Source organism: Nannobrachium achirus (genome assembly GCF_963921795.1).
Source record: "Nannobrachium achirus genome assembly, chromosome: 12".
NCBI classification, from domain to species: Eukaryota; Metazoa; Chordata; class Actinopteri; order Myctophiformes; family Myctophidae; genus Nannobrachium; species Nannobrachium achirus.
Genome location: NC_137832.1, coordinates 2,035,823 through 2,049,529, shown reverse-complemented (window position 1 = coordinate 2,049,529; position 13,707 = coordinate 2,035,823). Strand labels below are relative to the sequence as shown.

Below are 13,707 nucleotides of genomic sequence, written 5' to 3'. Positions count from 1 at the left end.
TTTTTAGTTGTGTCCGGTGGCCTACTGGTTAAGGTGCATACCACATAGGCACCGCCACATAGGCATGGTTGCCGCGGCGTCGCCGGTTCGATTCCCGATCCGGACGATGTTTACCGAATGTCACTCCCCATCTCTCTCTCCCCATTTCCTGTCAGTCTACTGGACCTCCCTTGGTCAATAAAGGCAAAAGCCCCCAAAAAATAAGTTTAAAATGTGTCTTGTCAGGCCGGGATGGCGTCGCAATGCCTGATTTTTACTTTGCTGTGTGCACAAAATAGCTGATCTACAAGCTCACAACAAGCTGATCTACAAGCTCACAACAAGCTGATCTACAAACTCACAACAAGCTGATCTACAAGCTCACAACGAGTCACAGAAAAATAGCTGATCTACAAGCTCACAACAAGCTGATCTACAAGCTCACAACAAGTCAGAGAAAAATAGCTGATCTACAAGCTCACAACAAGCTGATCTACAAGCTCACAACAAGCTGATCTACAAGCTCACAACGAGTCACAGAAACATTGCTGATCTACAAGCTCACAACAAGCTGATCTACAAGCTCACAACGAGTCACAGAAAAATAGCTGATCTACAAGCTCACAACAAGCTGATCTACAAGCTCACAACGAGTCACAGAAAAATAGCTGATCTACAAGCTCACAACGAGTCACAGAAAAATAGCTGATCTACAAGCTGATCTACAAGCTGACAACGTGTGTGTGTGTGTGTGTGTGTGTGTGTGTGTGTGTGTGTGTGTGTGTGTGGTTACCTTGCGTACAGGTAGTTTGTCTATAAACTCCCTCACAATGTGTGTGTGTGTGTGTGGTTACCTTGCGTACAGGTAGTTTGTCTATAAACTCCCTCACAGCGTTAGCGTTAGCTGGCAGCAGGAACTGTCCGTTAGGTTTGTTCAGGTCACTGCACACCTTGGCTAGCAGCATGTTGGGAGCAATGCCTGGGAGAACAGAACAGAAGAAAAAAATGTTTATTTATCAAAAACACACAACTAAATATGTTACAGCAGGGGTCTTCAACAGGGGGTCCGGGAGCCCTAGGGGGTCCCCAGAGATACCACAGGGGGTCCTCCAAATATTTGAGTGATAGAATTTCTCCTTTTTTATATTAACCACTTGAACCCTAGCGTCCATATTCTGAGAAGCGTGAGGCGTTGTGAGCTTGTAGATCTGCTATTTTTGGCAAATAGTTTAGTGTAGAGGGGAAAAAGAGCAAACTAAGTACAGAGTGAAAGGTCAAGTTTATCTGAAAACAAATTGTCCAAAATACACTGATGATTGTGCTGTCAAACAATGAAACTATATGGAATCTATGAACAAGTTGTGGGGGTCCCTGCTTCATCTCTCTCTCAACTAAGGGGTCCCTGGCCTGAAAACGTTGAAGACCCATGTGCTACATAATGTCATTATAATAACAACAATACCCTTGTTGACTAAAACTATGATGAACATTTTTGTCAATTCTTTCACTGACAAAAACAAAATAAGAACTAGAAAAATATTGTTCCTTCGAAACAATTGTGGGCTCGCTTCAAGCCAGAAAACAATGGCTATAAAAGCACAAAATGTCAAGATCGCAGGCAGTGCTCTCTTTGACGTTACTGACGTCAAAGATTGGTCCATTTTGTTCCAAAAATGTGTTGTGCAAAAGTTGACCCGCTGGTGGCGCTATAACAGGCCAATGTGAGAAGGTTGGTATCTGTTCCTTGACCTATTGGGAATGTGCTTGCAAGATTTCACGCACATCCCAGGCTGTGTTCATGATTTGAGGTGTTTTTGGCTTTGGACACTTTATCGCTGCTTGCAGCTATATTTATTATTATTATTTTATAATTTTTTTGTGTGCACTTCATAGGCATGTTAGATAAAGGTCCTTAGATTGCGTGTAGAATGTTTCATGCAAATTGCAAAAAAAATCCTAGAATAAAAACGGGTTTAAGCGTTTTACAAACTGCTCAAAATTATATAGCGCCCCCCTTTGGCCATTTGGGGTAAGATTGGTTTCAGTGATATTTGAACTAACCCTCTACACTATTTTGTCATGAAAATGTGACTTTGTTTGTATGTTTTAGAGGCAGAAGAATAATTTGCATAAAAATGCAATATTGTTTGAATTATTTAAAAAAGCATGTTTCAATGTTAAAGAAATCCGACCCGACAGATCTTTAGATATCGGTCCAAAGTTCACGTAAAAAAAGTTTTGTGCACGTGACGCGAAAATTCCAGAATAAAAGCGGGTTTACGCGTTTTACAAACTGCTCAAAGTGGCGGAAAATCGAAGGGCGGAGCTTACTTAACAACGACACAGATGTCTTCCGCTTGAGTCAAAGCACGCGTGTAACAAGTTGCATGTCTTCAAACGAAACGAGTCATGACTTAAGCCCGTTTGAAGTTTGAATTTTCAGACGCTTCGTATAGCGCCCCCCTTTGGCCGATTGGAATAAAATTGGTTTCAGTGATACTTTGACTAACCCTCCACATCTTTGCCAAATGCCATGAACGTGTAACTTTGCATGTATGATTTAGAGGCCGAAGAATAATTTGCATAAAACCGCAATATATATTGAATTATTAAAAAATTATATTTCACTTTAAAAGAAATCCGCCGAGATTAGTTTGACCGTATTGGTCCAAAGTTCATGTGAAAAAAGTTTTGTGCACTTGACGCGAAAATCCCAGGAGGAGATAGATTTTTACTGTTTTTCATATAATTCCGAATTGTGGGAGACCTAAAGGTCAGAGGTCAAAAGTTAGAGGGTAAAAGTTGTTCGGCATGAGGAGACGCATAAGTGTATACTAGGGTGGATCTTAAATTACCTTTTTTTGATTTTCTTGAGTCTTACCCCCCAATTATGTTCCTATGTACAAAAAACTGCTTTGGTTAAAATTTGGTTGAATTTCAAGCATATTTAGAGGTAGCTCAATCAAGTCAAAGATTGTACATTTTATTGGTCAAAATCGAATTGCACTGCCTGCACATTTAAGTTATATATTACACATTATTCTTATACTATGCACAGAAATTATATTTTTTAAGCTTACAAATCTAAACACAAATCTGATTACATGTTTGTCATATGTCAAAACAGAATTAATGTATTGTAGGAAATAGCAAAGCAAAGAATGACAAATTGCTATTTTTCAGGTAACGTGGAGAATGACTTTATTGCACACTCTTCAGTCATACTCACAACACAACAAGCACACAGCCCCACTTGTTTACCCCCAAAACCCCTGAAAGTCACTGCAATATAGTAACTTAGTAGTTACTGATCAATTAAAGTTGATTTGCGGCTATCGGGATACTTGTGCCGATGGTTCTGCACAATTTGCAGCAAGTACTGGAGTTGGGTCTCATCTTTGGTGATGAGACCACAATATTCCTGTATTAGGGCAACCCCACGCTCTGCATGATCATTGACAACATTGATTGTCTTCATTACAGCCAGAGCTTCTTGGTAGTCCTCCCTGGTCTCCCACTCATCGGGATCAACATCAAGGAAGTCATCTGGGAGATCCATCAGTTTGAAGAGCACCTTGGATTTGGGAGATACAAAATCTTCAATGTTCTTCCTTGCAACTGTTCCAAGGTCAACAGTGATTCTCTTCATATGCCCCTGTTCATCCTCTTCATTTCCATCTTTCATGGCTCTCACCATCAGCCTCTTTGTTTGCACACTCACTTGACTGTCAAACAGTGCAAGTCCGACGATCTCTGGAGCCAAATACCACAAGTGATTGGAGAACTTTTGAGAAGCAGCTTTAGACACCTCAGGATTTATTGATGCATATTCCAGCAACGATTTTAACAGTTGCAAGTCATTTAGTGGAGCGCTGACAGCAACAGGTGCCATCATCCATGCCTTCACATAAATGCAAACTGCAAAAATGCACAAATCCATGCATGCTTTTTCTTCCCTGCGGGTCAGTTTGAATTGGCCATGAAACATGTTTCATGGCCAATTCAAACGGACTTGCACTGTTTGACAGTCAAGTGAGTGCGCAAACAAAGAGGCTGATGGTGAGAGCCATGAAAGATGGAAATGAAGAGGATGAACAGGGGCATATGAAGAGAATCACTGTTGACCTTGGAACAGTTGCAAGGAAGAACATTGAAGATTTTGTATCTCCCAAATCCAAGGTGCTCTTCAAACTGATGGATCTCCCAGATGACTTCCTTGATGTTGATCCCGATGAGTGGGAGACCAGGGAGGACTACCAAGAAGCTCTGGCTGTAATGAAGACAATCAATGTTGTCAATGATCATGCAGAGCGTGGGGTTGCCCTAATACAGGAATATTGTGGTCTCATCACCAAAGATGAGACCCAACTCCAGTACTTGCTGCAAATTGTGCAGAACCATCGGCACAAGTATCCCGATAGCCGCAAATCAACTTTAATTGATCAGTAACTACTAAGTTACTATATTGCAGTGACTTTCAGGGGTTTTGGGCATAAACAAGTGGGGCTGTGTGCTAGTTGTGTTGTGAGTATGACTGAAGAGTGTGCAATAAAGTCATTCTCCACGTTACCTGAAAAATAGCAATTTGTCATTCTTTGCTTTGCTATTTCCTACAATACATTAATTCTGTTTTGACATATGACAAACATGTAATCAGATTTGTGTTTAGATTTGTAAGCTTAAAAAATATAATTTCTGTGCATAGTATAAGAATAATGTGTAATATATAACTTAAATGTGCAGGCAGTGCAATTCGATTTTGACCAATAAAATGTACAATCTTTGACTTGATTGAGCTACCTCTAAATATGCTTGAAATTCAACCAAATTTTAACCAAAGCAGTTTTTTGTACATAGGAACATAATTGGGGGGTAAGACTCAAGAAAATCAAAAAAAGGTAATTTAAGATCCACCCTAGTGTATACAGGTTTCATGGCTGTATGTATAACACAGCATGAGCTATACCTGTTCAAAGATCGCACTTTCGAAGGCTTCCTACAGCGCCACCATTTGGCCGATTGCTATAAAAAATAATAGCACACTTCGCCACTGTAAACTGAACACATTGATGTTTTTATTTTCATTTTCTCACTAAGTATGTAGGAGTAGAAAGGAACCGAAGATCCCGTCTACTGATTGCCTGCCTGATAGATAAATAATGACAATATCTAAAGTGTGCTCGCCTTATAGGCGAGCCCACAACTAGATAAAAACTAAGCTAAACTAAAACAAAAAGAAATATATTGACAATGTTGTCAACCAATAAAAACTAGACTATAAATGTCAGGGGGGGACTAGTGGAGAAGAGATCCAGTAGAAATACCAGTAAGACTCCCTAATCGGGAGATAAGCGACCGTCAGGTCGCAGCGTAATTTTAGGGCAAAATGTGTAGGAGCAGTGTCCAAAAATGTGGTTGAAAAAAATCGGCCTGATGGTGGCGCTGAGTGTAGACATAGTGTGTACCGATTTGTGTGATTTTAGGGCAAAATCTGTAGGAGCAGTGTCCAAAAATGTGTTTGAAAAAATCGGCCTGAAGGTGGCGCTATATGGGACAGATCCATGTTGATGAGATGAGTGTAGACATACTGTGTAGCGATTTGCGTGATTTTAGGGCAAAAATTGTAGGAGCAGTGTCCAAAAATGTGTTTTAAAAAATTGGCCTGAAGGTGGCGCTATATGGGACAGATCCATGTTGATGACATGAGTGTAGACATACTGTGTACCGATTTGAGTGATTTTAGGGCAAAAATTGTAGGAGCAGTGTCCAAAAATGTGTTTTGCAAGAATCGGCCACATGGTGGCGCTAGAAGAGGGCCTTGTGAGAAATGAGGGGTGGGTTCTCCGCGCCGCCGAGGCGGACGAATAGGTACCGGCCCCGGCTCTCCCGGTCGCTCCTAGCCCGAGTTACGGCATTTTATGTGTGCTGCAGTGGCAGGGGGTCCTCCACTGGGGGCGCCACCACTTTTGCATCCGTTCTGGAGCACCAGGAGTCGGTGGTCCCCGGGAATTCCCCGTGAGCAGCCCCGTTGGGGTGGTCATTTGGTCATTTTTGCACATTTGGTCATTTTTTACATCTGGGGGGCCCCCAGGACCTTGGAGGTTGTAGTTTGGCAGGCAAGGAGTGTGTGTGCAAAATCTGGCATGGATCGGGGCAACGGTTGCGGAGATATGAGCAGGGCAAAAGTATGACATGTGACGTGTGACAGACAGACTGACTGACGGACGGACGGACGGACGGACGGACGGACGGACGGACTGACTGACGGACTCACAGTTTGTGGAGGTTTTGATAAGACAAGTCATTTTATGTTTGGTTGTGCTCTGAAAATAGCAGATCTGCTATTTTCAGCAAAATATCCCCATGCATATTGAATTGATCCCAGTGCATGACGGAGGACAATTTCACATTACATTTAAATCTCCACAATAAATTCAAATCTCCACGATAAGATTAATGTGAGTGTTTTTTATCACGATAAACGATAATAACGATTATCGTCCCATCCTAGTGTTCACCTGCGCTGGCGGTCAGCGATGTCTTCTGTTCGATGCGGAAGCGCATCTCTCTCACGGCCTCTTCTGCAGAGATCCCGAACACCCGGGAACCTGGACCGGATCCTCCAGAGGAGCGAGTGGGACTGTTGTTGTCAAACAGCTGGAATCCCGGAGCAGATCCGGCAGAGGAGGAAGTGGGACTGTCGTCAAACAGAAGAGGAGAGAGTTCTGCTGTCTGCTGGACCGGAGGGCTTTGACCTTCACCTTCGGAGCTTTGACCTTCACCTTCAGAAAACACAAATGATTTCACTTCACCTTCATTATACCCACTCACAGTGTGGGAAAGGACTGGCATCTTTTAGGATTTTAACAATTACAGTTCCTTAACGATTCACCTTAAACGATTCTTACACTAAAAGAAAACTCTGTATCCACTAGGGCATTAACGACTTGTGATATTTGCAAGTCGACTCGACTCAGTAAAAAGTTGAGTTGAAGTCGACTTTATCGTTTGATGACATCATCACATCACACACGACCCCCCCAATTATTTTGGGGGTCCCTGGATGATTAGCTTAATGTGAAACATTGTTTTCTCACTCAACTGTAAACAAACCAACATACAGTCTAAGTAGAGGGTATCTTATCTTCACATTTCTAAAGTGCCAATTTAAGGACTTTTTAATACCTCTAAAATGGCAAAATTAAACATTGTTCAAATTGTCAAATATATAGACAAAGAAATTGTGAAAATAGACGATCTACAAGCTCACAACAGCTCGCATCGCGAGGCGTTGTGAGCATGTAGATCTGCTATTTTAGAACAATAGAACGTTTTATTTTTTCAACTTCGACTTTCTCTGGTGGGAGTCGACTTGTGCAATGAAGTCGTTGTCGACTTTTTCGTTAATGCCCTAATATCCACAACTTTCCAACGTCCCATCATGCATTGCACAGAAGGTGTGCGGGAGCTTCCGGCGTCGCAGCCGAGTGCGATCTACAAGCTCACAGCGGTTGCATTTGCGACGCGACGTGAGCTTGTATGTCTGCTGTTAACCGGAAGTGTCCCGCAGATAATGCTACAGTAAATTCTCGGGGAAACAGGTGGGTAATTTTGAAGACTGGGGTTGGAATCCCGGGCGTTCCGCTAAACCATCCTGACCTTGGTGACCTTGTGGGTCTCTGCAGCAGTGCGTGCGTCGGGCCTCCGGCCAGGCTCTCCTCTCCTCCAGGTGGTCCGTGAGGTCCAGGAAGGCTTCGTCCAGAGAGAGAGGCTGGAAGTGGGGGTCGTAGTCTGAGAAGATCTCCCTGATCTGACACACACACACACACACACACACACACACACACACACACACACACACACACACACACACACACACACACACACACACACACACACACACAATAGGGTATTATCGAAAAAGTCGACAAGTCGACTCATTCGACTTCATTACACAAGTCGACTCCCACCAGAGAAAGTCGAAAGTCGAAGTTGAAAAAAAGAAAAAAAAGAAAACGTTCTATTGTGAAAATAGCAGATCTACAGATATTTTCACAATTTCTGCCTCTATATATTTGACAATTTGGACAATGTTTAATTTGTCATTTTAGAGGTATTAAAAAGTCCTTAAATTGTCACTTTAGAAATGTGAAGATACCCTCTATACACTTAAACTTTATGTTGGTTTGTTTACAGTTGAGTGAGAAAAAGTCGTTAACACACACACGTTTTGGAAATGAAAAATAAAGAAAAAATATATATAATAATAATACAATAATACATACAATAAAAAGGTTTAAAAAGAGGTGTGATGAGTTAACTCTTACCTCGCTGCTCACCGCTCTGTACTTGTCAAAGTGGGTGGGGACAATGACCAGGCTGGGACACAACTTCCTGGCGATGAAACCTGGCATGGCGGCGCGCACGCCAAACTTCCTGGCGTGGTAGTTGGATGTAGACTGTAACATACAACATGTTAACTACATGGTAGTTGGATGTAGACTGTAACATACAACATGTTAACTACATGGTAGTTGGATGTAGACTGTAACATACAACATGTTAACTACATGGTAGTTGGATGTAGACTGTAACATACAACATGTTAACTACGTGGTAGTTGGATGTAGACTGTAACATACAACATGTTAACTACATGGTAGTTGGATGTAGACTGTAACATACAACATGTTAACTACATGGTAGTTGGATGTAGACTGTAACATACAACATGTTAACTACATGGTAGTTGGATGTAGACTGTAACATACAACATGTTAACTACATGGTAGTTGGATGTGGACTGAAAACATACAACATGTTATAAACATGGCAGTTGGATGTAGACTGTAGAACATGTATAACAGGGGTGCCCACACTTTTTTGACGTGAGAGCTACTTTTAAAATGACTAGCTCAACATGATCTACCCATCCAAAATGTTTTAGCTTAGGGCGGCGGGCCTGTGGGGGGCTTTGGAATAGCAGCACTGGCGTTACATTTTAGACAAACACACTTACTGTAAGGGGGAAATAAATGGGAAATACTGGGGGAAATGTCTTCATCCCATTCTGTATGGAAGTGGTAGGTTCTGTGTAAGGCTAGTGAATCTTGAACAAAGTATTGCATTGAAGGTTTGCCTACTTTAGAAGCCATGAAGGGAGCTGACAGGCCCTTCTTGATGTCATATTGACATATTCTTTTTATATTTTAATAATTATATATTTTTTAGAAACATGTCATGTGGTCTACCTGCACACCCTTGGTGATCTACTGGTAGATCACAATCTACCTTTTGGGCACCCCTGATGTATAAGGATTAAAGCCCATTCCCACTAGGCCAGATAAACATATACAAAATATCCGTCCTCATTCAAGTGGATGCTAAGATACAGATAAAAAATATCTGTGACAGCTATTTTTTATCTGTTTATCTGTGTCTTACCAGCATGCTGTGGAGCCTATAGCCATGGGTTTGTCTCCCAGATCAGGGATAGAGTTAGGTATAAGGATAGGTATAAAGGTATATGAAGCTAGTTAGCATTTGTTTTTAGTTTTTTTAGTACTTTTATTTCTTGACTGATTATATTGTTTCCTAGATAGATATTCATTTGCATTGTTATATTGCTGTTGATGTACTGACATATTATCTTGTTTATTATTGTGATGTTTTATCTGCTTATTGTAAGTCGCTTTGGATTAAAAGCGTCTGCTAAATACCTAAACTGTAAACTGTATACTGTAAGGTATATAATGATACAGCCATAGGTTTGTCTCTCAGCTCAGGTATACAGTAGGTAGCCTATAGGTATATATGGATATGGTTAGGGTTCTCACCAGCATGCTAGTAGAGCCTATAGGTTTGTCTCTCATCTCCAGGTATATTAGGTATAGGTATAAGGACAGGTAGCCTATAAAGGTATACAAGGAGGAAAGGGTTCTTACCAGCATGCTAGTAGAGCCTACAGCCATAGGTTTGTCTCTCATCTCCAGGTATATTAGGTATAGGTATAAGGACAGGTATAAAGGTATACAAGGAGGATAGGGTTCTTACCAGCATGCTAGTAGAGCCTACAGCCATAGGTTTGTCTCTCATCTCCAGGTATATTAGGTATAGGTATAAGGACAGGTATAAAGGTATACAAGGAGGATAGGGTTCTCACCAGCATGCTAGTAGAGCCTACAGCCATAGGTTTGTCTCTCATCTCCAGGTATATTAGGTATAGGTATAAGGACAGGTATAAAGGTATACAAGGAGGAAAGGGTTCTTACCAGCATGCTAGTAGAGCCTACAGCCATAGGTTTGTCTCTCATCTCCAGGTATATTAGGTATAGGTATAAGGACAGGTATAAAGGTATACAAGGAGGATAGGGTTCTCACCAGCATGCTAGTAGAGCCTACAGCCATAGGTTTGTCTCTCATCTCCAGGTATATTAGGTATAGGTATAAGGACAGGTATAAAGGTATATAAGGAGCATAGGGTTCTTACCAGCATGCTAGTAGAGCCTACAGCCATAGGTTTGTCTCTCATCTCCAGGTATATTAGGTATAGGTATAAGGACAGGTATAAAGGTATATAAGGAGCATAGGGTTCTTACCAGCATGCTAGTAGAGCCTACAGCCATAGGTTTGTCTCTCATCTCCAGGTATATTAGGTATAGGTATAAGGACAGGTATAAAGGTATATAAGGAGCATAGGGTTCTTACCAGCATGCTAGTAGAGCCTACAGCCATAGGTTTGTCTCTCATCTCCAGGTATATTAGGTATAGGTATAAGGACAGGTATAAAGGTATATAAGGAGCATAGGGTTCTTACCAGCATGCTAGTAGAGCCTACAGCCATAGGTTTGTCTCTCATCTCCAGGTATATTAGGTATAGGTATAAGGACAGGTATAAAGGTATATAAGGAGCATAGGGTTCTTACCAGCATGCTAGTAGAGCCTACAGCCATAGGTTTGTCTCTCATCTCCAGGTATATTAGGTATAGGTATAAGGACAGGTATAAAGGTATACAAGGAGGATAGGGTTCTCACCAGCATGCTAGTAGAGCCTACAGCCATAGGTTTGTCTCTCATCTCCAGGTATATTAGGTATAGGTATAAGGACAGGTATAAAGGTATACAAGGAGGATAGGGTTCTTACCAGCATGCTAGTAGAGCCTACAGCCATAGGTTTGTCTCTCATCTCCAGGTATATTAGGTATAGGTATAAGGACAGGTATAAAGGTATATAAGGAGGATAGGGTTCTTACCAACATGCTAGTAGAGCCTACAGCCATAGGTTTGTCTCTCATCTCCAGGTATATTAGGTATAGGTATAAGGACAGGTATAAAGGTATATAAGGAGGATAGGGTTCTTACCAGCATGCTAGTAGAGCCTACAGCCATAGGTTTGTCTCTCATCTCCAGGTATATTAGGTATAGGTATAAGGACAGGTATAAAGGTATATAAGGAGGATAGGGTTCTTACCAGCATGCTAGTAGAGCCTACAGCCATAGGTTTGTCTCTCATCTCCAGGTATATTAGGTATAGGTATAAGGACAGGTATAAAGGTATATAAGGAGGATAGGGTTCTTACCAGCATGCTAGTAGAGCCTACAGCCATAGGTTTGTCTCTCAGATCAGGGTTGTCTCTCATCTCCACAGCAGCGTAGAAAGCATCCATGTCCACGTGAACCATCACCCTGCTGAGGTCACGACCCCGCTCCAACACCGCTCTCAGCCTCTCCACCTGAACTCCCAGCATGCACCATGTTCACAGTGAGGTCATGATCTCCCAGCATGCACCATGTTTACAGTGAGGTCATGATCTCCCAGCATGCACCATGTTTACAGTAGGGGTCACGAGAGAGAAAAACAAAACACCCAAAACATGTTCGACTTTGCTTTCCTTGTGCGGTACTACATTTATTTTGTTTTGACAGTACTTGTACTGTACATTTTTGTCTAATGTGTGTGTGTGTGTGTGTGTGTGTGTGTGTGTGTGTGTGTCTGTGTGTGTCTGTGTGTGTGTGTACACCCTCTTTCAAAACCATAAAAGAGTGCCTGTCTGCAATTTGCAACTGGACATGGACAATGGACATGTCTACCAGCTTCCAAAGAATGTCTTGTATAGTATTGTATGGTATGTCTTTATACTGTATGTCTGTATGAATTGAATACAGAGGACTTTGTCTGTGTTTCATAACCGTACTGTACCTTTCACAACTGTCCTATGGCAGGGGTCTTCAACAGGGGGTCCGCGACCCCTAGGGGGTCCGCGGAGGTACTGCAGGGGGTCCGCGAAATTATTGCTTAAAAAAAAAAAAAAAAGAAATGTTTTTTTTTTTTTTTCATTTTTTTTTTTTCATTTTTCACATTTATGTTAAAAAATAAATCATGATTCTATCCATTTTGAATAGCTTGAATACATGATTACTATGCAATTGACAGATTGTTGATATTATTGTTCTCAGTTAATAAGTATAAGTATGTTTAGAAATGGTAGTGTTACGGCCCACCCTGCTCGCTGTAACTTGTACATGTTTAAAATAAAAAAATATGTCGTAGCCCCGACCCCCCCACCCTACGAGGTGGTAGGGGGTCCCTGCTCCATCTCCCCATCAGTTTGGGGGTCCCCGGCCTGAAAACGTTGAAGACCCCTGTCCTATGGTATAACTGTACCTCTGAACACTGTTAGTAAAGTATTCAGGATATTGGATGAGTAGTGATAGAGACTCTCTGTTGCATAGATGTAACATGTACATACAGTAACATACAGTATAGTTATACAGTGTGAGCCTTCTCCAGCTCTTCCTCTGTAATAGAGTCTCTCTGTTGCATAGATGTAAAATACAGTAGTATGTAGACAGTACCTCAGTTGTAGCTCTGTCCAGCTCTTCCTCTGTGACGGAGTCTTTCTGTTGCATCATCCTCTCAATGCGTTGGTTCACCTGCTGTTCCTTCTTCTGCTCGTTAATGTAGAACCTGGACCCCTGGAGGGGGGGAGAGAGACAGAGAGAGAGAGAGAGAGAGAGAGAGAGAGAGAGAGAGAGAGAGAGAGAGAGAGCGCGCAACAAGTGGCTAAATATGTCTTTTTAGACACAATAAGCCCATTCCCAAGATGCACCACAATCTTTCATGGGCAGATGTTACTTATGGGGGCTGGTAGTGTTACTGTAAATAATAATAAAGAAATTGCTCGTTTATTGTGTCTAAAAAGACCTATTTAGCCACTTGTACACATTAGATATAATAACACGTGGACCTTCATTCATACCTTTGATGCCTCCAGGATGATCTTGTTGATCTTGTCTCTGTCCAGACCCTCCATGCCAGCCTTGTTGTCATTGAGGGTCATCCTGGACACCAGGACGCTGTCCCCGTCCGTCTTTCTGGACAGCAGGACGTCCCCAGAGGACCCAGAGCGGTCCCGGTCCATGTCCATGCTTCAGCTCTCACAGAAGACAGGATGGAGCCTTCATGGGAGCTGATCCACATCAGAGTCACTTCACTGCAAACATAGACAGACAGACAGACAGATGAGATGAGATGATAGATACCTTTATTATCTTAGGCGTCCCACACACAGCTGCGTGAAACATCTTCTCTGTATCGGCTGAGAATGGCCACTGGGGGCGCCGTACTAATGCATTGTCAATGGAAGGTTGTTTGGTGTTTTGTCGTTGCCGAGTCTCTTGGCCAAAAGACAGGCTGCGGTTGAGCTTGAGACACGGCAACGACAAAAA

At 42.0% G+C, this 13,707-nt stretch overlaps 1 protein-coding gene across 1 annotated transcript in view; it reads right to left on the bottom strand.

Annotated features, from left to right (window-relative positions):
* The window catches only part of polk (polymerase (DNA directed) kappa), a gene marked incomplete at both ends in the record, with an annotated part of 19,328 nt that extends 5,922 nt beyond the window's left edge, over positions 1–13,406 (bottom strand). Inside the window, 7 exons of the mRNA XM_080737908.1 lie at positions 834–958; positions 6,498–6,761; positions 7,639–7,789; positions 8,307–8,438; positions 11,559–11,711; positions 12,835–12,954; positions 13,239–13,406. Of these exons, the coding sequence (XP_080594034.1) occupies positions 834–958; positions 6,498–6,761; positions 7,639–7,789; positions 8,307–8,438; positions 11,559–11,711; positions 12,835–12,954; positions 13,239–13,406 (1,113 nt within the window). The remainder of the gene's footprint in view (positions 1–833; positions 959–6,497; positions 6,762–7,638; positions 7,790–8,306; positions 8,439–11,558; positions 11,712–12,834; positions 12,955–13,238) is intronic.
* Positions 13,407–13,707: the final 301 nt, after the last annotated feature.